The sequence below is a fragment of the Amblyraja radiata genome, chromosome 22, assembly GCF_010909765.2.
Source record: "Amblyraja radiata isolate CabotCenter1 chromosome 22, sAmbRad1.1.pri, whole genome shotgun sequence".
In the NCBI taxonomy this organism is placed as follows: domain Eukaryota; kingdom Metazoa; phylum Chordata; class Chondrichthyes; order Rajiformes; family Rajidae; genus Amblyraja; species Amblyraja radiata.
The window spans coordinates 40,728,314-40,753,934 of NC_045977.1; the positions used below are offsets into that span (position 1 = coordinate 40,728,314).

The 25,621-nt window shown below is 47.0% G+C and overlaps 2 protein-coding genes across 4 annotated transcripts in view; one reads left to right on the plus strand and one right to left on the minus strand.

The window, feature by feature from the left end:
• gpr146 (G protein-coupled receptor 146) overlaps window positions 1–15,752 on the minus strand; it is a 57,980-nt gene extending 42,228 nt beyond the window's left edge. For 2 of the 3 annotated variants that reach the window (XM_033041147.1, XM_033041145.1), the window contains exon 1: window positions 15,184–15,752. The gene's annotated coding sequence lies outside the window, so the exon portion shown is untranslated. Of the gene's footprint in view, window positions 1–12,739; window positions 12,848–15,183 lie in introns of those variants that run through there. The other variant, XM_033041146.1, reaches the window with a different exon arrangement.
• The window catches only part of c22h7orf50 (chromosome 22 C7orf50 homolog), a 186,086-nt gene that overhangs the window by 152,894 nt on the left and 7,571 nt on the right, over window positions 1–25,621 (plus strand). The window contains exon 3 of the mRNA XM_033041148.1: window positions 24,185–24,375. Coding sequence (XP_032897039.1) covers window positions 24,185–24,375 — 191 coding nt within the window. The remainder of the gene's footprint in view (window positions 1–24,184; window positions 24,376–25,621) is intronic.

A 25,621-nucleotide genomic window follows, 5' to 3' on the forward strand; every position in this document is an offset into this window, starting at 1 on the left:
ACAGGTTTAGAGAGATATGGGTTACGCGCAGGCAGGTGGGACTAGTGTAGACGGGACAAGTTGGTTGGTGTGGGCAAGTTGGGCCAAAGGTATGACACTATAGTATAAATTATTGGCATAGTGCTAATCACAAAGGTGTCCCAAATGGGTTGGTGCTCTGACCCAGATGGTTGTAAAGCTCCAGATACATTTGTCGATGGGATTCTCAGTACAAAACCCATCCACACGGACACGGTCAAAAGGGAAGGGGTTGGTTCAGATGATGGTTTAGGAAGGGATAGGTTGTTTTTTCGGATCATCGACACAACTCACAAGGAAGATCGTGCAGGGTGATTGATCCCTTTTATTAGTAGCTTTGGAGTTTGAACGTTCTCCCTGTGACCGCGTGGGTCGTTTTCCGGGTGCTCCGGTTTCCTCCCACATCCCAATGACGTGCAGATTTGGAGGTTAATTGGCCTCGGTAGAAATTGCCCCAATTATGTAGGAGGTGGATGCGAAAGTGGGGGATAACTTAGAACGGGTGATCAGTGGCTGGCACAGACTCAATGGGCTGAAGGGCCTATTTCCCTGCTGTATCTCTAAACTCTGTACTAAATTTGCAATGTACACCTCATCACAACTTTGCAGGACATGCATGCATTATATGTTTCTGCAATACAATGCCAGCTCGGGGAATTCAATCCAATCCTGCATTTGTAGATTGCTTTTGTCTGCAATAAAAATGATCAATTAATTCACCCCTAGATTCTGCAGGATTTGTACAATCTTCCAAAGTTTAACATTGTTTGAGGAAGACCTCACACACAATCCCAAGAATCCTAATTCCAACTGATCTCAGTAACGAGTGGGTTCACATATCATGAGAATTTGTCGCCACTGGGCCTGCACTCGCTGGGGTTTAGAAGAATGAGGGGGGACCTCATTGAAACGTACAGAATAGTGAAAGGCTTGGATAGAGTGGATGTGGAGAGGATGTTTCCACCAGTGGGAGAGTCTAGTACTAGAGGTCACACCCTCAGAATCAAAGGACGTTCTTTTAGGAAGGAGATGGGGAGGAATTTCTTTAGTCAGAGGGTGGTGAGTCTGTGGAATTCTTTGCCACTGAAGGATGTGGAGGCCACAAGTCAGTGGATATATACAGTGGCAGAGATTGATAGAATCTTGATTAGTACGGGTGTCAGAGGTTATGGGAGAAGGCAGGAGAATGGGGTTAGGAGGGAGAGATAGATCAGCCACAATTGAATGGCGGAGTAGACTTGATGAGCCGGATTACCTAATTCTGCTGCTAATCTTCTTATGCTCTCCATTATTGTAAACCACACACAAGTACAACACATAGTGCAAAGAGAAAAGTACCAGAGTGCTGAATATACCGACAAACCCGCACGTCTTTGGGATGTGAGAGGAAACCGGGGCACGCGGATAAAACCCAACAACTTACACAACAACTCTACACATACAGCACATGAGATCACGATCGAACCCGGGTCTCTGGTGCTGTGAGGCAGCAGCTCTACCCGCTGCGCTACAGTGCCGCCCCACTTTCTAATAATATTTGATGTGAAAATATTGGAGATGAGATAAAGAGCACTTTTAGTGACAGGTGGGAGAGTTGGGATGGTGAGATGAATCTTCACACGCCGAGGAATACGGGACTTGGCACGTGAAATATCAGCAGCAGATGCTTCTGGTCTTCTGGTCTTCATGAAAGGGCTAGCAGATCCACCTAAACCAATTTTGGGAGCGACTTCAAAGTTCACAGGCCTGGCATTTGTGGACCTATCTGGAATCAATCTATTCCTTGACAAGTGTCCTTCACCTGTGCTACAAAGAGAGAGAAATTGTTGGGATAAATCAGTTTCCCATGGCTGTGGGACACCTCCTTGTAAAGGAGCATTCAGTCATTTTACAAGCGGTTGGTCAACGAGGCTGTGAAGGTTCTCGTTGGCATTTTCTATCCTCCTCTGAGAATATTCTTTGTTGGTTTATACATTTAGCCTTCACCTGAGATTTTAAATGGGCAGGAAGGAACTGCAGGTGCTGGTATAGCAGAAAGATCATACATGATTACAATCTAGCCGTCCACAGTGTACAGAAACATGATCAAAGGATAACGTTTAATAGAATGTCGTTAAACTATTTAATCTGCTTGCAAACTTTCCATGTCTCCCCATTCTCTGCCTTCTGACTAAAATGTCCCTTTACATCAGGGGTGTCAAACTCATTTTAGGTCACGAGCCGGATTGGGCAAAATACGACTTCCTGCGGGCCGGATCAGTCGTGTACGCGCCCGAGGCCAAGGGGAGCTCAGCGCCACCATCTTGTCTGTTTGACAGTGGTTACAGGGGGCAACCGCGGGCCAATCACGGAGCGGAGGACGTGCGCGCCGCTGCCGGCGGCACGGACAGCGGTGGGAGAGAGAGAGGGCGGCGAGAGAGAGAGAGCAGCTGCCGTACAGATACATAATAGGCCATTCGGCTTGAAGGGCCGAAGGGCCTACTCCTGCACCTATTTTCTATGTTTCTATGTTTCTAAATGGTCGTGAATATATATATATATATTCCCCAAATCATCCAGCGGGCTGGATTGGACCCCTTGGGCCAGTAGTTGGACACCCACTGTTCTACATTATGGAACTTTAAAACTATTCTGATACTTTTCGAACATCAGTGTATAAATTTTCAAATGAGCATAATTCCTAACCAACCCCCGTAGAACATAGAGGCCCCAATCAGGCTAGATATGGCAGCACAGTGGCGCAGCGGTAGAGTTGGTGCCTCACATCGAATGCAGTGCCTGAGACCCAGTTTCCTGTACGGAGTTTGCACGTTCTCCCCCTGACCGCGTGGGTTTTCTCCGAGATGCTCGGTTTCCTGCCACACTCCAAAGACGTGGAGGTTTGTAGGTCAATTGGCTTGGTAAAGATAAAAATGGTCCCAACTGTGTGTAGCATAGTGTTTGTTAATGTGCGGGGATCGCTGGTCGGCCAAAGGGCCTGTTTCTGCGCTGTATCTCTAAAACTAAATATATTGGGGAAGCCAACGCACGTTGGCCTCTAGTTGGATAGCCAAATGATTTTGCAAAATTGTAAATGCCTGACAGAAGGGAGTTTTGCCAGGCTATCGTTATTTCAAATGGAATTTTAATCAGCTCAGAAGTTTAGCCTTGCCATATGCAGTTACACAAGGATAGAGTTTTGTCACTCAAAGGAAGGAAGTTGTTTGGCTGACACCAGCAGAGCCGACTGCTTTCTGCACAAGCTTGTGCCTGTTTCCATGAACTCCATGGCACGTTGCAATTAACAGTTGTTTTTACGCACCATATCCCAGTTCTTTCCTCTGATTTATTTTTGTAAACCAGAGTACATCCCTGATGGATTTTTTCCAGAGAAAATATTTCGATTTATCCTTGGAGACAGATTTTTGGTGCTGCGTTTCAAAACTATATCGGGCTGCTTCTCCTGCACGTTTAATCAGCTGTCATTAAATAAAGTTGGCAAGAAAATGATCTGTGAGTTATTATTCCAGTCTTTGACACACGAGGACATGCTTGCTGCTGCTATCCAATTACCGATTGTAGGGAGCAGGGTCTAACGTTCAAATCCGACATTACCCACTCCACTCCACAGACGGTCTCAATCTGTGCAGCAACGGTTTAAAAACTCACATCCTCCTCTTTATAAATTCTTCCGTAGCATCTGCTGTTTGTCACATTGGAGGAGAATGCAGCCGGAATGTTTAGTAAGTTGTGCAGGAAGGAACTGCAGATGCTGGTTTACACCGAAGACAGACACAATAAGCTGGGGTAACTCAGCGGGACAGGCGGCGGGCGTCTCTGGAGAGAAGGAATGGGTGACGTTTCGGGTCGGGACCCTTATTCAGGCACCTTCTGAAAGCCCGAATATACCTTATGGGTTACAGAAACTTGAAAACGCCCCCCTTCCGCATTCAGGGGCAGTTTCTTCCCAGCTGTTATCAGGCAACCGAACCGTCCTCTCATCAGCTAGAGTGTGGCCCTGACCTCCCATCGACCTCACTGCAGACTGTTGAACTATCTTTAATCGGGTTTTATTGCAAGGTTATATCTTGCACTAAATGTTATAGCCTTTATCCGTGTACTGTGGACAGCTTGATCGGATTCGTTTATATTCCATTCATGTATGTGACAAATAAAGTGGACGCATCACGCACCTAGTTTATCATTTCCCTCCTATACTCTGATTAAAGTTCATTGTTTGTGTTCTTCCCTGCTCTATGATCTTAATGCTTCTAAATTAAAGTTGTTTTAATTCCAATGGCCCAATAGTACTGAGAACAGTGGATATTCAGTTTTAATTCATGTTTAATTTCAACAATTTGGAAATGTGTTCATTCCTTGAATATAAAAGAATTTCCTGTGTAATGTGGAGAAACGTTTTAATATTAGATTGGGGGTTGAAATTAAAGACAAATTATTGACCTAGATAGGAGAATGTTTGATTGATAGGAAACAACAGTAGTAGCAAGTAAATTCTCAACATAGTTGGAAATGACTAGAGGTGATCGAGAATAATCTGTTGTGGTGGGCCTAAACTATCCATTAAACTATCTATTATTGACCTCAGCAGTACAAGACCCCTACCCTTTTACAATTGACAAGTCCAGAACAAGGGGTCACAGTTTAAGGATAAGGGGGAAATCTTTTAGGACCGAGATGAGAAAAACATTTTTTACACAGAGAGTGATGAATCTGTGGCATTCTCTGAGGCCAGTTCATTGGCTATATTTAAGAGGGAGTTAGATGTGGCCCTTGTGGCTAAAGGGATCAGGGGGTATGGAGAGAAGGCAGGTACAGGATACTGAGTTGGATGATCAGCCATGATCATATTGAATGGCGGTGCAGGCTCGAAGGGGCGAATGGCCTACTCCTGCACCTATTTTCTATGTTTCTATGTTTCCAATTGTACAATGAATGCGGGCGGTGGAGGCCGGTTCTCTGGATGCTTTCAAGAGAGAGTTAGATAGCGGAGTCAGGGGATATGGGGAGAAGGCAGGAACAGGGGTACTGATTGGGGATGATCAGCCATGATCACATTGAATGGCGGTGCTGGCTCGAAGGGCCGAATGGCCTACTCCTGCACCTATTGTCTATTATCTATTGTCTATATAGTATTTTCCGCTGATTGGATAGCACACAACAAAAGCTTTTCATTCTACCTTGGTACACCTGACAATAATAAACTAAACTAAACTGAACTAAACCAGACTCTATTCTGCGGGTTGCATCCTCAAATAGGTTCCAGGAGATTTGTCAGAGAATGATTTCCCAATCGTAAATCCGTGTTGCCTTGTCCAGTCTCTTAACAGTCCCCTCCAAGTGCCCACTTCCAATCTGAACAAGGGTTCCGACCCAAAACGTCACCTATCCACGTTCTCCAGAGACGCTGCGTGGCCCGCTGAGTTACTCCAGCACTTTGTGTCTTTTTTTGTTGTAAACTGGCGCCTCCAGTTCCTTGTGTCTACCACTTCGTTCTTAATAGACACTAGAATGACCCAGTTATTGGGATAGAAGGTGTTTTTTCAGTTTAGTTTAGAGTTACAGCACGGAAACATGCCCTTCAGCCCACTGAGTCCACACCGACCAACGATCCCCACACATTAACACACACCAGGGACAAGTTTACACTTTACACCAAGCCAATTTACCTACATACCTGCACGTCTTTGGAGCGTGGGAAGAAACCGGAACCGAGTGAGAAACCCCATACGGTCACGGGGAGAACGTACAAACTCCGTACAGACAGCACCTGTAGTCTGGATCGAACCCGGGTCTCTGGCGCTGCAAGGCAGCAACTCTACCGCTGCGCCACCGTGCCGACCTCTTTATTCTCTCCCTCCTCTCATATGTGTAAGGTAACAAATTTAAGCTCACTAATCCCTGAGAACTGTTCTAGAATCTAAGGAGTAATGGGAGATGTCAATAGTACATCTACTGTCTCCGTAGCTGCCAGTTTATGTATCATATTCTGCCACAGAAGGCTGTGGAGGCCAAGTCAATGGATATTTTTAAGGCAGAGACAGATAGATTCTTGATTAGTACGGGTGTCAGGGGTTATGGAGAGAAGGCAGGGGAATGGGGTTAGGAGGGAGAGATAGATCAGCCATGATTGAATGGTGGAGTAGACTTGATGGGCCGAATGGCCTAATTCTTATCCTATCACTTATGAACTTTCAGAAGATCTTTGGCAATGCGTCCAACACATAGCATTGGCAAACATCAGCGTGCACAGGATCACGGAGAATATACAGATGTGGGCTCAGTTAATGGATCGTTTCCTGGAACAGCTGCTTTGTCGTACAAAGACAAATTAAACTGTTCTTATATTCTGAAGATAGACACAGAGTGCTGGAGTAACTCAGCGGGTCAGGCAGCATCTGTGGAGAACATGGATAGGTGACGTTTCACAGAGTGCTGGAGTAACTCAGCGGGTCAGGCAGCATCTGTGGAGAACATGGATAGGTGACGTTTCGGGTCGTAGTCCTTCTTCCGTCTATATTCCCTTGGGTTTAAAAGATTGAGAAATAATTTCACTGTAATGTGCAAAACCCCAGGTTTAAAGTATTTAAATCTTCAGGATATATTGCCATGTAGTGCCATTACTAACATTTTTCCCACACACTAATTTTTTACTGATGTTAATTTCTTCAAACTCCTCATTTATACACGGCCTCTGGTTCTCCACGATGTTCAGGAGGTTTTAGCCTTCTCCCTCCATGACTGCTTCTTTGACCCACCGTGCCCAGGCCCACCAAGTTGACAAACTGGGCTCATCTCATTTGCCTTCATTTGGCCCAGAGCCTTCTGAACCATTTCCTATCCAGGTATCTGTCCAAGCGTCTCTGAGCCTCACAGCGCCAGAGACCCGGGTTCGATCCTGACCTCGGGTGCTGCCTGCGTGCGGAGTTTGTTCGTTCTCCCTGTGACCCGCGTGGGTTTTCTCCGGTTTCCTCCCACATTCTAAAGACGTGCGTGTTTGTCGGTTAATCGGCCCTCTGTAAATTTCCAACGAGTGTGAAGGATGAGAAAGTGGGGTAACGTAGAACTGGTGTGAATGGGTGGTCGATGGTCGGCGTGGGCTCGGTAGGCCGAGGGGCCTGTTTCCATGCTGTATCTCGAAACTCGAAAGTGCCATTACCGGCAAGTTGTACAGTAGGATGAATCTACATCGGTTTTCTTCAGCTAGCATTGATGCGATGGGCCAAACGGCCTTTTGTGCTGTTAAACCCTCTGATTCTACACCGCCTGCAATGATCTTCCAGTGGGCAAGCAACGGTGTGTCACACAGGCCGTGTGATTTAGTGATCAAATTAATATTTTTTCCTGTAAATCACAACCTCTATGCACTAGTTTAATTATGCGCACGGCATCAAATGGACTGAACAAGAAATTGTTGTTGATTCAGCTTTGTGAAGAAAAGCACCTCTTTCAGCGGCCGCTGTTGATTCAGCGACTTTAATAACACAGCACGCTGGTACATCTGGGCTGCCTTGACTTTTCCTGTCAATGTACCTTGTTGATACAGAACAATTTGACTGTGACAAATATTGTCTCAAAAGCAAAGTACTTAACCCTTTGTGGCCTCTGTAGTGTGACCCACATTCACCAGCAGACAGCTTCAAATGTAGGGTGGCCTCCGACATCACCTCGCACTTTAGTTTAGTTTAGAGATACAGCAGGGAAACAGGCCCTTCAGCCCACGCCGACCAGCGATCGCCCGTTCACAGTAGTTCTAGGTACGTTATCCCACTTTCCCCACCACTCCCTGCACACTAGGGGGCAATTTACAGAGGGCCGATTAACCTACAAACCTGCGCGTCTTTGGGATATGGGAGGAAACCGGAGCACCCGTGGAAAACCCACGCCGGTCGCAGGGAGAACGTGCAAACTCGGTACTGACAGCACTCGTAGTCAGGATGCAGAGAGTTGTGGATGTGGATTTGATCCTGTCCTCAGGTGCTGTCTGTGTGGAGTTTGCACGTTCTCCCTGTGACCACAGTGGGGTAGCAGGTAGAGTTGCTGCCTCACAGTGCGATAGACTCGGGTTCGATCCTGACTTCAGGTGCTGTCTCTGTGGAGTTTGCACGTTCTCCCTGTGACCGCGTGGGTTTCCTCCAGGTTCCTCCCACGTCCCGAAGACGTGCGGGTTTGTAGTTTAATTGGCTTCTGTAAATTGTAGGGAGTGGATGAGAAAGTGGGATAATGTGGAACTAGTGTGAACGGGTGATCAATAATAGGCGTGGACTCTAGGCAGAAGGGCCTGTTTCCGTGCTGTATCTCTCAACCTAACCGAACTCTAATTCTTAACAAATAAATGCCCGAGTGCATTCACTTACGTTAAGCATTGGTTATGCATGATTAATAAACATATGTGTCACGTTAGACGTGCCGGTATACCTTCCCAGTACATACAGTTGTTAAGGGTTTGGACACGCTAGAGGCAGGAAACATGTTCCCGATGTTGGGGGAGTCCAGAACCAGGGGCCACAGTTTAAGAATAAGGAGTAAGCCATTTAGAACGGAGTCGAGGAAACACTTTTTGTCACAGAGAGTGGTGAGTCTGTGGAATTCTCTGCCTCAGAGGACGGTGGAGGCCGGTTCTCTGGATACTTTCAAGAGAGAGCTAGATAGGGCTCTTAAAAGTCAGGGGATATGGGGAGAAGGCAGGAACTGGGTACTGATTGGGGATGATCAGCTATGATCACATTGGATAAGTCTCCAGGTCCTGACAGGATATTCCCTAGGACATTGAGGGAAGTTAGTGTAGAAATAGCAGGGGCTATGACAGAAATATTTCAAATGTCATTAGAAACGGGAATAGTCCCCGAGGATTGGCGTACTGCGCATGTTGTTCCATTGTTTAAAAAGGGTTCTAAGAGTAAACTTAGCAATTATAGACCTGTTAGTTTGACGTCAGTGGTGGGCAAATTAATGGAAAGAATACTTAGAGATAATATATATAAGCATCTGGACAAACAGGGTCTGATTAGGAACAGTCAACATGGATTTGTGCCTGGAAGGTCATGTTTGACTTATCTTCTTGAATTTTTTGAAGAGGTTACTAGGGAAATTGATGAGGGTAAAGCGGTGGATGTTGTCTATATGGACTTCAGTAAGGCCTTTGACAAGGTTCCACATGCAAGGTTGGTTAAGAAGGTTCAATTTTTGGGTATTAATAGTGGAGTAGCAAGATGGATTCAACAGTGGCTGAATGGGAGAAGCCAGAGAGTAATAGTGGATAACTGTTTGTCAGGTTGGAGGCCGGTAACTAGTGGGGTGCCTTAGGGATCTGTGTTGGGTCCACTGTTGTTTGTCATATAAATCAATGATCTGGATGATGGTGTGATAAATTGGATTAGTAAGTATGCAGATGATACTAAGATAGGTGGTGTTGTGGATAATGAACTAGGTTTTCAAAGTCTACAGAGAAATTTAGGCCATTTGGAAGAGTGGGCTGAAAGATGGCAGATGGAGTTTAATGCTGATAAGTGTGAGATGCTACATCTTGGTAGGACAAATAAAAATAGGACTACATGGTAAATGGTAGGGAATTGAGGAATGCAGTAGAACAGAGTGATCTAGGAATAACTGTGCACAGTTCCCTGAAGGTGGAATCTCATGTAGATAGGGTGGTAAAGAAAGCTTTTGATGTGCTGGCTTTTATAAATCAGAGCATGGAGTATAGAAGTTGGGATGTAATGTTAAATTGTACAGGGCATTGGTGAGACCAATTCTGGAATATGGTGTACAATTCTGGTCGCCATATTATAGGAAAGATGTCAACAAAATAGAGAGAGTACAGAGGAGATTTACTAGAATGTTGCCTGGGTTTTATCACCTAAGTTACAGAGAAAGGTTGAACAAGATAGGATGATCAGCCATGATCATATTGAATGGTGGTGCAGGCTCGAAGGGCCGAATGACCTACTCCTGCACCTAATTTCTATGTTTCTATTTCTATGTTTATTCTTTGGAGTGCAGAAGGTTAAGGGGGGACTTTAAAATTATGAGAGGGATAAATAGAGTTGACGTGGATAAGCTTTTTCCATTGAGAGTAGGGAAGATTCAAACAAGAGGACATGATTTGAGAATTAAGGGACAGAAGTTTAGGGGTAACATGAGGGGGAACTTCTTTACTCAGAGAGTGGTAGCTGTGTGGAATGAGCTTCCAGTGAAGGTGGTGGAGGCAGGTTCGATTTTATCATTTAAAAATAAATTGGATAGGTATATGGACGGGAAAGGAATGAAGGGTTATGGTCTGAGTGCAGGTAGATGGGACTAGATGAGAGTTAGTGTTCGGCACGGACTAGAAGGGCCGAGATGGCCTGTTTCCGTGCTGTAATTGTTATATGGCTGTATGGTTATATGAATGGCGGTGCTGGCTTGAAGGGCCGAATGGCCTACTCCTGCACCTATTGTAATTGAAAAAAAAAATAATGACACTGGGCCACACACAGCACATATGTGTATCATATAGAAATGAATACTATGTTCTTCATTAATAGTTCAAGCCAAGGGGCAAGACAGCTCCGGGTATGTGGTGTTAAGTTTCCCATTGACGTTGGTGCAGGGAGACCCGGCCAGCAGTGGATGAGTTTATAATGTGAAATAAAGTCGGATCAGAATTCACAGCGACTGCAGTTCACAGGAGCAACCTACTGCAAACCACAATTCTACACCTGCAGTACAATAGATTGATCAATGATGCTTTGGAATTGGTATTGGTTTATCATTGAGGACAGGCACAAAGTGTTGGAGTAACTTACTCAGCAGGTCAGGCAGCATCCCTGGAGAAAAAGGGTGGGCCGAGAACCCTTCTTCAGACTGAAGTGTCTCTCGTGGGAAATAGACAAACGTGGATAGGTGACGTTTCGGGTCGAGACCCTTTTTTCAGACTTCTTATTGTACCGAGGTACAGTGAAAGGCTCTGGTTTGCATGCTATCCGATTAAATCAGGTCATGCTACACATGAGTACCATCAAGCCCTACACAAGTACAACATAGAGCAAAGAGAGAAATATCTGAGTGCGGAATATAGTGTTACAGCACTGTCGTGTTACATTTACAGGTGTCAGAGGTTATGGGGAGAAGGCAGGAGAATGGGGCTAGGAGGGAGAGATAGATCAGCCATGATTGAATGGCGGAGTAGATGATGGGCCGAATGGCCTAATTCCACTCCTATCACATGACCTTATGACCTTAGTTACAGAGAAAAAGGGCAGCATCTGCAATGAGGTAGGTTGGAAGATGGGGATTGTACCCTGGTGTATGGAAGGACAATCCAGGAAACTGATAACGGAGGGGTAGTGGTGAGTCTGGTGCTACACACTTTCAAACTGTGGTCTCTTGTGCCGGAGGGGAGAGGGGAGAAGAGGATTGACCGGGGTGAGAATCATTGGGTGTTCTTGAAGTGAAGATTGATTGGAGGTTCTTGATTGGTGAGGGTGTCTATGTTATGGGGAGAAGGGAGGAGAATGGACGTTCAGAGGGAAAAATAGATCAGCTATGATTGAATGGCAGAGCAGACGCCATGGGCCTAATTCTGCTCCTAATGGGCCTGTACCACTTAGGCGGTTTTTTAGGTGACTGTCATAGTCATTGCAGGTCGCCAAAAAAACGGCTACTGGACCCCACTACGACAATGTCTACGATAACCTACCACCTGGTCGACGTCAAGCTACGGCAAGCGACAACTGGCGACCCATTAGGACGTCCACCTACGACCACACCTACGACAACCTACGTCCACCTGAAGACAATTCAGTCGCTGGTACCTGTCGCCGGTACCTGTCGCCGGTTGACGTAGGTAGTCGCCAATGGCATTCACCGGTCAGCACCAGCGACAACCTACGACAGCACCTACGTCAGGAGAATTCACGCTACGCTCATTGGCGTCAAGCCAACTGTCGCCGAAATGTTTTGAACCTTTCAAAACCCAGCAGCGACCAGAAAAACGCCACGATTCTTTGGGCGGCTAAAGAGACGACTCACGACCATACAGGTGACACCCTGACGACCTCGCCTGTAATCGCCTAAAAAAATCGCCTAAGTGGGACAGCTCTTATGATCTTACGCTCTGATGAAGGTCAGAAGTAGATTTGTGAAAATATTGCAATGTATATAATTCATCATTGTAATGATCAGCGGAAGTGTGGAATCAGTTGGCTTTGTGTTGTCAGGCCTTACGGCATCTGTTATATGCTCCCCCACTGCTCAAGACAGGGCTTAATCTGTTTGTGTTTGGGAAACACGGGCACAAGCTTAAAGTACAGTCTGTCACTGTATTTCATTTAGTTTAGTTTACACCTACAGCACGGAAACAGGCCCTTCGGCCCACCGGGTCCGTGCCGACCAGCGATCCTCGCACACTATCACTATCCTACACACTGGGGACAATTTACAATTTTACCGGAGTCAATTAGCCTACAAACCTGTACGTCTCTGGAGCGTGGCAAGAAACCGGAGCACCCACACAGGTCAGAGGGAGAAAGCACCAACTCCGTACAGACAGATACAGGATCGAACCTGGGACCCTGGCGCTGTGAGGCAGCAGCTCTAACCGCTGCGCCACCGTGCCGCCCAAGGAGAAGATTTCACATTTCTTTTGAAACGCATTATCCCAGAATATCCCAGTGTCTGTAATGGTTGTGATTGTTATGTCTGATGCTGAAACCAGTGGATGTTTTCAAAGCACGCATCTTACCACAGTGAAGGCATCAATCGCACAGGAGGTTTAATGGAGCCAAAACATCCTCAGGCTCTTCACGGAGGGGAATCGAACCAATACTGAGCCACATAAGAAAACACTGATAACGGACACAATGTGCTTGAGTTAAACCCCTGTCCCACGGTATGAGTTCATTCCAAGAGCTCTCCCGAGTTTGCCCTGATTCGAACTCGGAGATTTACGGTAATGGCCACTCGTCGGTACTCGGGGCTCTCGTGGACATTTTTCAACATGTTGAAAAATCTTCACGAGTCTTCCCGAGCTTACCTGCCGTTAGCGAGTCTTCCCGAGTACCTGCCGTTAGTGTTACGAGCCGCAAAGAGACGTCCCCGAGCTCCGACGTACCCGCTACATTCATTCTCCGTGCTTACCACGAGTTTAATTTTTTTTAAACTCGGGAGAGCTCTTGGAATGAACTCGTACCATAGGACAGGGCTTTAACTCAGCGTGTCAGTCAGCATCTGTGGAGGGAATGGGAAGGTGACATTTCTGGTCTGGACCTTTCTTCACTTATCCATGTTCTCCAGGGATGCTGACTGACCTGTGGAGTTACTCCAGTACTTTGTGCCTTTTTTTTGTAAACCAGCATCTACAGTTCTGTATTTCTACACAGGCATACAAGACATTGGTGAGGCCACATCAGTTTTTGTCACCCTGACTGCTCAGCAACTGTGCTGTTCACAACCCCCTCCTCTCCCCTCTCCCTTCGTACAACAGGTACACAAGTGTGAAAACGCACACCTCCAGAATCGAGGACAGTTTCTTCCCAGCTGTTATCGGGCAGCTGAACCACAACTAGAGAGCAGTCCTGACCTCCCATCTACCTCATTGGAGACCCTCGGACTATCTTTAATCGGACTTTACTGGACTTTATCTTGCACTAAACGTTATTCCCTTATCATGTAATTTATACACAGTGAATGGCTCGATTGTAATCATGCATTCTCTTTCCGCCAACTGGTTAGCACGCACCTCGGTACACGTGACAACAAACTAAACTGAACTGAAATTCCCTTTATCTTGTATCTGTACACAGTGGACCCTTCTACAATAGTCTGAAGAAGGGTCTCGACATGAAACGTCACCCATTCCTTCTCTCCAGAGATGCTGCCTGTCTGTCCCGCTGAGTTACTCCAGCATTTTGTGTCTACCTTCAATTGTAATCACAAGTTATCAAGTCAAGTCAAGAGAGTTTATTGTCATGTGTCCCAGATGGGACAATGAAATTCTTGCTTGCTGCAGCACAACAGAGTATTGTAAGCATAAATACAGAACAGTTTAGTGCGTCTATATAGCATATAGCATATATATATATATATACACATAAATAAACAGATAAAGTGCAATGTTTAAGAAGGAACTGCAGATGCTGGAAAATCGAAGGTAGACAAAAATGCTGGAGAAACTCAGCGGGTGAGGCAGCATCTATGGAGCGAAGGAAATAGGCAACGTTTCGGGCCAAAACCCTTCTTCAGATAAAGTGCAATAGGCTGTTATAGTTCAGAGTTTGTTTGATGTTGTGTTTAATAGCCTGATGGCTGTGGGGAAGCAGCTGTTCCTGAACCTGCATGTACCAGATTTCAGGCTCCTGAAGGAATAGAATTAGGCCATTCGGCCCACCGAGTTCGCTCAGCCATTCAATCGTGGCTGATCTCTGCCTCCCAATCACATTTTCTTGCCTTCTCCCCATAACCCTTGACAACAAGTTCTAATCAAGAATGTGTGTATCCCTGCCTTAAAAATATCCACTGACTTGGATCATGTGTAGTCTTTCCACTGACTGGATAGCAGGCAACAAAAAAGCTTCACACTGTACCTCGATACACGTGACAATAAACTAAACTCAAACGAATGTGCAGAAACTGTGGATTCATTAATAGACAGATAAGACTGAGACTATAGAAGCATATAAAATTCTTAACGGATTGACAGGCTAGATGCAGGAAAAAAACATCCCGATGTTGGGGGAGTCCAGAACCAGGGGTCACAGTTTAGGAATAAGAGGTTTAGGACTAAGAATAAGAATTTAGGACTGAGATGAGGAGAAAAAAATTCACCCAGAGAATTGTGAATCTGCGGAATTCTCTGCCACAGAAGGCAGTGGAGGCCAATTCATTGGATGTCTTCAAGAGACAGTTAGATTTAGCTCCGTGCTAACGGAATCAAGGGATATGGGGAGAAAGCAGGGACGGGGAACTGATTGTGGATGATCAGCCATGATCATCCTGCGCCTGTTTTCTATGCTACTACGAAAGGACGGCTTAACACTCTGCAAAGTTGCTGGTGGGGACTTGTGCTTCAAGGGTTGCCATGGAAACGCTGCGGACAAGCCCTGGCGTTGTTGTTGTGTTTGGGTTTTTTTTTTTGGTTAACGTTCAGGGCTAATAACGGTAAAAAGGAGGAAGGGAGAAGCTTCTTACCCGGCTCTGTCAACGCTGCCACAACGCCCCAAGCAAGCGAGCAACTCGGGCTCTGCCACACGGTGCCAGGTCGTGGTTGCAAGTTGGGAAGAAGAAACTTTTGTCACAGTCGTGGTGGAAGTTGCAGAAGTTGTTGGGGGGGCTGTGCTGACTCCGTGTGTGTGTGGGACGGGGGGCAGAGAGGGAACTGCAGGTGCTACTCACTTGGGGTTGGTGGGAGGATGGAGGAGGCAGAGTCTCACAGGCTGGTCCCACACACAGGCGAGTCAAGAAGAGAAAGGGAGGAACGATAAACAACAAACAAGTTCACCAAGTCTCCAGAGCTGAGGAGGGGAGCTGGCTGCCCGGGTCCAGTGTGGCTGGGGCGTTAATGTGGCTGCTCCAGTGTACAGCAGACACACGCACACACACCTCCCTCTGGTTACAGGCGCTGATGTCCACAACGGGAGGCTGGAGCTGGCTGGGAGATGGCAGTGACTGTAAGCCTCGACACACCGCTGTCCTCTACACTCCCCGCCCAGCGCTCACTCACATTCAGCTGCTCTCTCGACTCTCGCTTGAAGCTGATTCCCCCCTCCCTCTCTCCTCTCTCCCCTCCCCTTTCTCCTCCCTCTCTCCTCCTCTCTCCCCTCCCCTCTCTCTCCTCCCCTCTCTCCTCCCTCTCTCCTCCGCTCTCTCCTCCTCTCTCCCCTCTCCTCTCTCTCCTCCCCTTTCTCCGCCCTCTCTCTTCCCCTCTCTCCTCCCCCTCCCTCTCCCCCCTCTCTCCTCCCCCTCCCTCTCCCCCTCCCTCTCTCCCCCTCTCTCTCTCTTCCTCCTCTTTCTCTCTCCCTCTCTCTCCTCCACTCTCTCCTCCCTCTCTCCCCTCCCTCTCTCTCCTCCCTCTCTCCCCTCCCTCTCCCCCCCCCCTCTCTCTCCCCCTCTCTCTCCTCCCTCTCTTCCCTCCCTCTCTCTCCCCCCTCTCTCCTCCCCCTCTCTCCTCTTTCCTCCCCTCTCTCCCCCTCCCTCTCTCTCCCCCCTCTCTCCTCCCCCTCTCTCCTCTTTCCTCCCCCTCTCTCCCCCTCCCTCTCTCTCCCCCCTCTCTCCCCCCTCTCTCCCTCCCTCTCTCTCCTCCTCTCTCCTCTCCCTCTCTCCCCTCTCCCCCCCCCACTCCCTCTCAGTTAAACTACCCATCAAGTCCTCTCGGAATGCCCTTCTTCTGCAGGGATCTCCCGCTGACAGGCAGCGTGTCTTTATTCCCACTATAAAAAACACCACGAACTCGGTCACACAATCAGCAGTTTACTGCTCGCAGACCGACTTTGTTTCGAGTTGATACAAGGAACCGCAGATGCTGATTTTTGAGCGCCCTTGTTTAATCTGGGACCAACATTTCCCCAACTCCCCGAACCGTTGCAGTCCTCAATGTGCAGAGAGGGGTTTCTTGGGAGAAACACCATTCTCTACTGAACCCCCGGGAATCACTTTGAACGAAAAGAACAAAGTCAGCTTTAGACTTCTCAATGGGTGGCCAGTGTTTTGTTGTCATATGTTCCAGATACAACAATGAGATAATTATCTGTGCAGCACAACACAATATATGATCATATTACACTGTAAACAATCTAATAAACGTGAAAAATGTTCAGTATCGACACATATATATATCTACACACACATAGTGTTTAAGAAGGAACTGCAGATGCTGGAAAATCGAAGGTGGACAAAAGTGCTGGAGAAACTCAGCGGGTGCAGCAGCATCTATGGAGCGAAGGAGGCAACGTTTCGGGACGAAACGTTGCCTATTTCCTTCGCTCCATAGATGCTGCTGCACCCGCTGGGTTTCTCCAGCATTTTTATGTACCACACACACACACATATATTTTGGGACGACAGATGGCACAATGGGCTAAGTGTTCGGCTGGCAACCGGAAGGTAGCCGGTTCGAATCCCGCTTGGAGTGCATACTGTCGTTGTGTCCTTGGGCAAGACACTTCACCCACCTTTGCCTGTGTGTGAATGTGTGTGAGTGATTGGTGGTGGTCGGAGGGGCTGTAGGCGCAGATTGGCAGCCACGCTTCCGTCAGTCTGCCCCAGGGCAGCTGTGGCTACAGAAGTAGCTTACCACCACCGAGTGTGACTGAGGAGTGAATGAATAATGCGATGTAAATTGCTTTGAGTATTAGAAAGGCGCTATATAAATCCCATCCATTATATATACATATACTTATGTGTAAGAAAGAACTGCAGATGCTGGTTTAAATCAAAGGTAACATCTCTGGAGAGAAGGAATGGGTCGACGTTTCGGGTCGAGTGCAGAGTCTGTAGAAGGGTCTCGACCCAAAACGTCGCCCATTCCTTCTCTCCAGAGATGCTGCCTCACCCGCTGAGTTACTCCAGCATTTTGTGTCTACCTTTGATTTAAACCAGCATCTGCAGTTCTTTCCTACACACACACATATATATAGAAACATAGAAACATAGAAAATAGGTGCAGGAGGAGGCCATTCGGCCCTTCGAGCCAGCACCGCCATTCATTGTGATCATGGCTGATCGTCCCCTATCAATAACCCGTGCCTGCCTTCTCCCCATATCCCTTGACTCCACTAGCCCCTAGAGCTCTATCTAACTCTCTCTTAAATCCATCCAGTGACTTGGCCTCCACTGCCCTCTGTGGCAGGGAATTCCATAAATATATTCTATATTGCGTACACATAAAACACAAATAAACAATACTAGTGGAATAATAACAATAATAATCTGTGTAGTTCTTTGAGGTTGTAGTGTTTAATAGCCTGATTTGGTGAGAATTATAGGTAGATAAAAATGCTGGAGAAACTCAGCGGGTGAGGAGGCAGCATCTATGGAGCGAAGGAAAAGGTGACGTTTCGGGTCGAGACCCTTCTTCAGAATTATGATGCTTTTTGTAAGCAAATATCAGGGGAATGTAATGCCAAAAGTCAGGCACATTCCCAGTTACAACGTTGTACAGAAGTTAGGATAGTCAGTAAAATAACCTGCATTTTAGTTCCTGCTTTGCCTGCGAGGGGGAGGAGTCCTGTGCGATTGCGAGCTTGTTTTGGTCAAGTTCTATGTGACTGCCTTCATTAGTAACGGATGCAGTTCAGCTAAACAAAGCCAACAGGTCGGCAAATTGTCATTTGTCCGAGATAGAACAATGACATGTTTCACTTGCAGCAGCACAACAGAACATGTCAACACAGTGCACCGTAAACAATAGGATAAACGAGAAAAAAAACTTCAGTATGTGTACATATACACACACTCACACAAAGATAGACACAAAATGCTGGAGTAACTCAGGGGGACAGGCAGCAGCTCTGGAGAGAAGGAATGGGTGCTGTGACAAACTGAAGAAGGGTCTCGACCCGAAAAGTCACCCATTCCTTCTCTCCAGAGATGCTGCCAGTCCCGCTGAGTTACTCCAGCATTTTGTGTCTGTCTGCGGTTTAAACCAGCATCTGCAGTTCCTTCCCTCATGTATACACACATATATATATTGGATTCATGGGAGATGGCCTTGGAGGGGAGGATGCTCCTCAAACTGCGGACCATCCTGGACAATACAGCTCACCCCCTCCGTGACACACTGGTCAACCTGAGGAGCACCTTCAGCAACAGACTGGTTCCACCAAGATGCAGTACAGAACGCCACAGGAGATCCTTCTTCCCTGTGGCTATCAAACTGTACAACTCCTCCCCCTTCTGTCGTGGGCTAGACTGAGACTGAGTCTGAATTCCATTCCCCTTCCCCCCCCCCCCCCCCCCGTCCCACACACACACACACACACACACACACACACACACACACACACACACACACACACACACACACACACACACACACACACACACACACACACACACACACACACACATATGATCTGCTTCTTCTGCATGGAGTGCTGCAATGGTTGCTGTACAATAGTTGGGTTGCTGCCAAGGTATTTGCACAATGTGCCTCCTGATTGATAAGTGATTGCAAACATTTGCTTCCTTCAGCACTTTCATAACTCTGGTGAGGGTGGATGGAAAATTACCAGCGACATTTTCTCCTCACCTGGCCCATCTCCAGAAAGCTGGTGACTGAGAAATAGACGATAGGCACAAAATGTTCACATATTCTGTTGTGCTGCTGTAAGTAAGAATGTCATTGTTCTGTCTGGGACATATAACATCTTTACCCCACTCTGACGATCCTCTGATAAGTCTAAAGCAAACTTTGTTCTTTAAAAAAAAAATGTTTTTGAGATTCAAGAGAGTTTATTGTCATGTGTCCCTGATAGGACAATTACATTCTTGCTTTGCTTCAGCACAACAGAACATAGTAGGCATTGACTACAGAACAGATCAGTGTGTCCATATACAATTATATAAATATATACACACACGTGAATAAATAAACTGATAAAGTGCAAATAAACAGATAATGGGCTATTAATGTTCAGAGTTTTGTCCGAGCCAGGATTAATAGCCTGATGGCTGTGGGGAAGTAGCTATTCCTGAACCTGGTTGTTGCAGTCTTCAGGCTCCTGTACCTTCTACCTGAAGGTAGCAGGGAGATGAGTGTGTGGCCAGGATGGTGCGGGTCCGTGATGATGCTGCCAGCCTTTTTGAGGCAGCGACTGCGATAAATCCCCTCGATGGAAGGGAGGTCACAGCCGATGATGGACTGGGCAGTGTTTACTACTTTTTGTAGTAAATGTGTGTGTATACGTGTCATCATCATCGGCGGTCATTCGAAACGAGCATGACTGTCCTCTCCTCTCCATGGAGTCGTCTACTTGTGGGTCTGCAGACGTCTGTAGAGGCCGATCCACAATCCACACACCTCAGTGCAACGTGGGCAGTGGAGACTGGCGGTGGTTGGTAGTGGTCGAGCCCCCTTCTCTCTCTCTCCTTACGGTGCTGTCGCTTTGTCTCTGCAACACGGCCTAGTTATACACGAGGGAAGGAGTTGCAGATGCTGATTTAAACCGAAGATAGAAACAAAGTGCTGGAGTAACTCAGCGGGACAGGCAGCATCTCTGGAGAGAAGGAATGGGTGACCTTTCGGGTCGAGACCCTTCTTCAGACTCCGAGTCAGGGGAAAGGGAAACGAGAGATATGAATGGTGATGTAGAGAGAGATAAAGAACAAATGAATGAAAGATGTGCAAAAAAGTAACGAAGATAAAGGAAACAGGACACCTATTCCTTTACTCCTGAATCTCAAGAAGGGTCTCGACCCGAAACATCACCCATTCCTTTTCTCCAGGGATGCTGCCTGTCCCGCTGAGTTACTCCAGCTTTTTGTGTCTATCTTCGGTTTAAACCAGCATCTGCAGTTCCTTCCTACACAGGCCATTGTTAGTCCTGAATGTAAATCTGCCAGCACTCTCCTGGGTTGTAATTTGAAAGTGCTTGCCCTGGGCATAACACACCCTCTCTTAACGACATCGTACACTCTGTATCTTCCCCTTTGCTCTACCGAATGTACTTTCGTTTATTAGTGTAGCCAATCGTCACACGTGCAGAGGTACAGTGAAAAATATTTTTGTTGTCAGCTAACCAGGCAGCAGAAAGACCACACCTGATTACAATCGAGCCACCCACACTGTACAGATACAGGATAAAGGGAATAACATTGAATGCAAGGCAAAGTCCAGAAAAGTCCGATTAAAGATAGTCCGAGGGTCTCAAATAAGGTAGATGGGAGGTCAGGACCGCTCTAGTTGGTGGTAGGATGGTTCAGTTGCCTGATAACAGCTGGGAAGAAACTCTCTAAATCTAAATCCAGGATGCTGCATGTCCCACTGAGTTACTCCAGCATTTTGTGGCCATCTTCACAGCTCAGGGGCAGGCAGCCAGCTCCTGGTGCTCCTTATCGCCCTCTGCTGGAGTGAGCGAGCATGCAATTGTGCGTGTGTATATGTGTGTGAGTGTGTGCGTAGGTGTGCATGTGTGTGTGAGTGTACATAGGTATGCATGTGTGTATGAGCATGTGTGTAGGTGTGCATGTATGTGTGTGCGTAGGTGTACATGTGTGTGTGAGCATGTGTGTAGGTGTGCATGTGTGTAGGTGTACATGTGTGTGTGTGCATAGGTGTGCATGTATGTGTGTGCGTAGGTGTGCATGTGTGTGTGAGCATGTGTGTAGGTGTGCATGTGTGTGTGTGCATAGGTGTGCATGTATGTGTGTGCGTAGGTGTACATGTGTGTGTGTGAGTGTGTGCGTAGGTGTGCATGTGTGTGTGAGTGTGTGCGTAGGTGTGCATGTGTGTGTGTGCCTGTGCATGTTTAGTTTAGTCTACATTAGTTTAGAGATAGGTGCAATCTCTGAACAGGCCCTTCGGCCCATCGACCAGCGATCGTACACATATTGTACACTAGCACTATCCTAATAATAATAATGATGGATGGGATTTATATAGCGCCTTTCTAATACTCAAGGCGCTTTACATCGCATTATTCATTCACTCCTCAGTCACACTCGGTGGTGGTAAGCTACTTCTGTAGCCACAGCTGCCCTGGGGCAGACTGACGGAAGCGTGGCTGCCAATCTGCGCCTACGGCCCCTCCGACCACCACCAATCACTCACACACATTCACACACAGGCAAAGGTGGGTGAAGTGTCTTGCCCAAGGACACAACGACAGTATGCACTCCAAGCGGGATTCGAACCGGCTACCTTCCGGTTGCCAGCCGAACACTTAGCCCATTGTGCCATCTGTCGTCCCACACACTTGGGACAATTTACAATGTGTACCGAATGTGTACCGAAGCCAATTAACCTACAAACCCATACGTTTCAGGAATGTGGGAGGAAACCGGAGCACCCGGGGAAAACCCTCGTGATCACGGGGAGAACGTGCAAACTCCGTACAGACAATTGTACTCGCTAGAATTTAGAAGATTGAGGGGGGATCTTATAGAAACTTACAAAATTCTTAAGGGGTTGGACAGGCTGGATGCAGGAAGATTGTTCCCGATGTTGGGGAAGTCCAGAACTAGGGGTCACAGTTTAAGGATAAGAGGGAAATCTTTTAGGACCGAGATGAGAAAAACATTTTTTACACAGAGAGTGGTGAATCTGTGGAATTCTCTGCCACAGAAGGTAGTTGAGGCCAGTTCATTGGCTATATTTAAGAGGGAGTTAGATGTGGCCCTTGTGGCTAAAGGGATCAGGGGGTATGGAGAGAAGGCAGGTACAGGATACTGAGTTGGATGATCAGCCATGATCATATTGAATGGCGGTGCAGGCTCGAATGGCCGAATGGCCTACTCCTGCACCTATTTTCTATGTTTCTATGTTTCTATGACAGAACCTGTAGTCAGGATCGAACCCGGGACTCTGGCGCTGTGAGGCAGCAACTCTACCGCTGCACCACCGCCACCGTTGTTTTACACAGAGAGGGGGGCGTGCCTGGAACGAGCTGCTAGGAGTGGTCTATTTTTTGAACAGTGCACAGTGGACTGGCTTTGTTTGGGATTTACTTGTTTCTGCACTGTAAGCTTTAGAGCACATGATTTGCTGAGTTATTGAGTCCGTCTAAATCCTCCGCATATTAACCCAAATTTTCAATCCTGCAATCAAAAGATTAGCCAGCAATTTATTTGGCTGCACAACATCATGGGCCCATTCACTCCCAGTAGATTTGCACAGGGCAACTTGTCCAATAGGCACTCAAGTTTGCTGGAGTCTCGCAAAATAAACCAATAACATTTCTAAGAAGTTATCTCAGTAAAGAATGGGTCGACTGGGCTTGTATACACTAGCATTTAGAAGGATGAGAGGGCATCTTATAGAAATATATAACATTCTTAAAGGATTGGACAGGGTAGATGCAGGAAACATGTTCCCCATGTTGGGGGAGTCCAGAACCAGGGGTCACACAGTTTAAGAATAAGGGGTAGGCCATTTAGGACTGAGATGAGGAAAACCTTTTTCACCCAGAGAGTTGTGAATCTGTGGAATTCTCTGCCATGGAAGGCAGTGGAGGCCAATTCACTGGATGTTTCCAAGATAGAGTTAGATTTAGCTCTTAGGGCTAACGGAATCAAGGGATTATGGGGAGAAAGCAGGATTGTGGATGATCAGCCATGATCATGTTGAATGGCGGTGCTGGCTGGAGGGGCCGAATAGTCTACTCCGGCAACTATTTTCTATGTTTCTATGTTTCTGTGTGTGCCTTGTGAACTATTCCGTCTGGGCTACAGATACCAGGATTAGCAGTGGCTGATGAGGTAAACTTGCACCTCATAAGACGGCACAATTCTAGGGTTTTGTGTTTCTTTTTACCACTTCTCAATTTGGAAAGAACTATTTACTGCGGTGGCCACGGTGGCACAAGCGGTAGAGTTGCCGCCTCACAGCGCCAGGGGCACGGGTTCGATCCTGACTATGGGTGCTGTCTGTATGGAGTTCGCGTGGGTTTTCTCCGGGAGCTCCAGTTACCACCCACACTCCAAAGACGTAAAGGTTTTTAGGTTAATTGGCCTTGGTAAGGAGTAAGCCATTTAGAACGGAGACGAGGAAACACTTTTTCTCACAGAGAGTGGTGAGTCTGTGGAATTCTCTGCCTCAGAGGGCGGTGGAGGCCGGTTCTCTGGATGCTTTCAAGAGAAAGCTAGATAGAGCTCTTAAAAATAGCGGAGTCAGGGGATTTGGGGAGAAGGCAGGAACAGGGTACTGATTGGGGATGATCAGCCATGATCATATTGAATGGCGGTGCTGGCTCGAAAGACCGAATGGCCTACTCCTGCACCTATTGTCTATTGTCTATTGAACTGCAGATGCTGGTTTAAGCCGAAGATAGACACAAAAAGCTGGAGCAACTCAGCGGATCAGGCAGACTCTGGAGAAAAGGAATAGGAGACGTTTCGGGTCGAAATCCATCTTCAGAAGGGCCTCGAACCGAATCGTCACCTATTCCTTTTTTTCAAGCGATCTGATATATATCTTCTCCACAAAATAAATCTCCCCCCTCTTTCCGTAATGAACCATCTAATTTACTGTTCCCAGGATACTGAAGAAAAACAAATGGACGGAGAAGAGGAACTTTCTCCAGATGCAAAGAGAACGATGGAACGGAAACTGAAGAAAGAGCGTAAAAAGGAAGAAAAGAAGATGCTGCGGGCAGCTGGCGTGGAGGTTCAAGTGGAAACTACGCAGAAGCCCTCGGCTGGTCAACTTGCCTTGGAATATCTGACAACGTAAGAATTAGAAAACATAGCAACATAGGAACATAGAAAATCGGTGCAGGAGGAGACCATTTGGCCCTTCGAGCCAGCACCGCCATTCATTGTGGTCGACGCGGACTCGGTTTGGCCGAAGGGCCTGTTTCTGTGCTGTATCTCTAACTAAAATGAACTAAAACGAGGAAATATAAGATGTCATGCCATCACTCATTTGTGAAAACTCACATCCTTCACCTTTTGGACTGATCATCCACCATCAGTAACCTGCCTTCTCCCCATATCCCTTGATTCTCCACTAGCCCCCAGAGCTCTCTCTAACTGTTTAAATCCATCCAGTGAATTGGCCTCCACTGCCCTCTGTGGCAAAGAATTCCACAAATTCACAACTCTCTGGGTGAAATTTTTTTTTTCTCATCTCAGTTTTAAATGGCCTTCCCTTTATTCTTAGTCTGTGGCCCCTGGTTCTGGACTCGCCCAACATTGGCAACATTTTTCCAGCATCTACCTTGCCCAGTCCTTTTATAATTTTAGATGTTTCTATAAGATTCCATTCACTTTGGCAGCTCACAACCCAGATGAAAGGGCGGCACGGTGGCGCGGGGGGTAGAGCTGCTGCCTCACAGCGCCAGAGACCCGGGTTCGATCCTGACTACGGGTGCTGTCTGTACGGAGTTTGTACGTTCTCCCCGTGACCCGCGTGGGTTTTCTCGCTGAGATCTTCCGTTTCCTTCCACACTCCAAAGACGTACAGGTTTGTAGGCTAATTGGCTTGGCGTAAATGTAAAATTGTCCCTGGTGTGCGTCGGATAGTGTTAATGTGCGGAGATTGCTGGTCGGCGCGGACTCGGTTGGCCCCAAGGGCCCGTTTCTGTGCTGTATCTCTAATTAAACTAAACTAAACTTAATTAAACAAGGAAATATAAGATGTCATGCTCTCATTTGTGAAAATTCACATCCTTCAGCTTTGGACTGAGTGAACACTTACCTCAATGTTGGTAAATGCTTGCTTACATGTCAAGCAACTCTGACAGTCAAACACAAAGTGCCGGAAGAATGTACCAGCCTCCAGCGCTGCCCCTGGCAGTGAGTTCCAGGCACCCACCACCCCTGGTGTCAAATAAACATACCCTCACATCTCCTTCACACTTTGCCCCTCTCATCTTAAAGTTATGCCCTCTAGTCTTTGACGATTGCACCCAGGGTGAAATGTTCTGGCTGTCTACCTTATCTATCCCTCTCATGATCTTATATACGCCAGGTC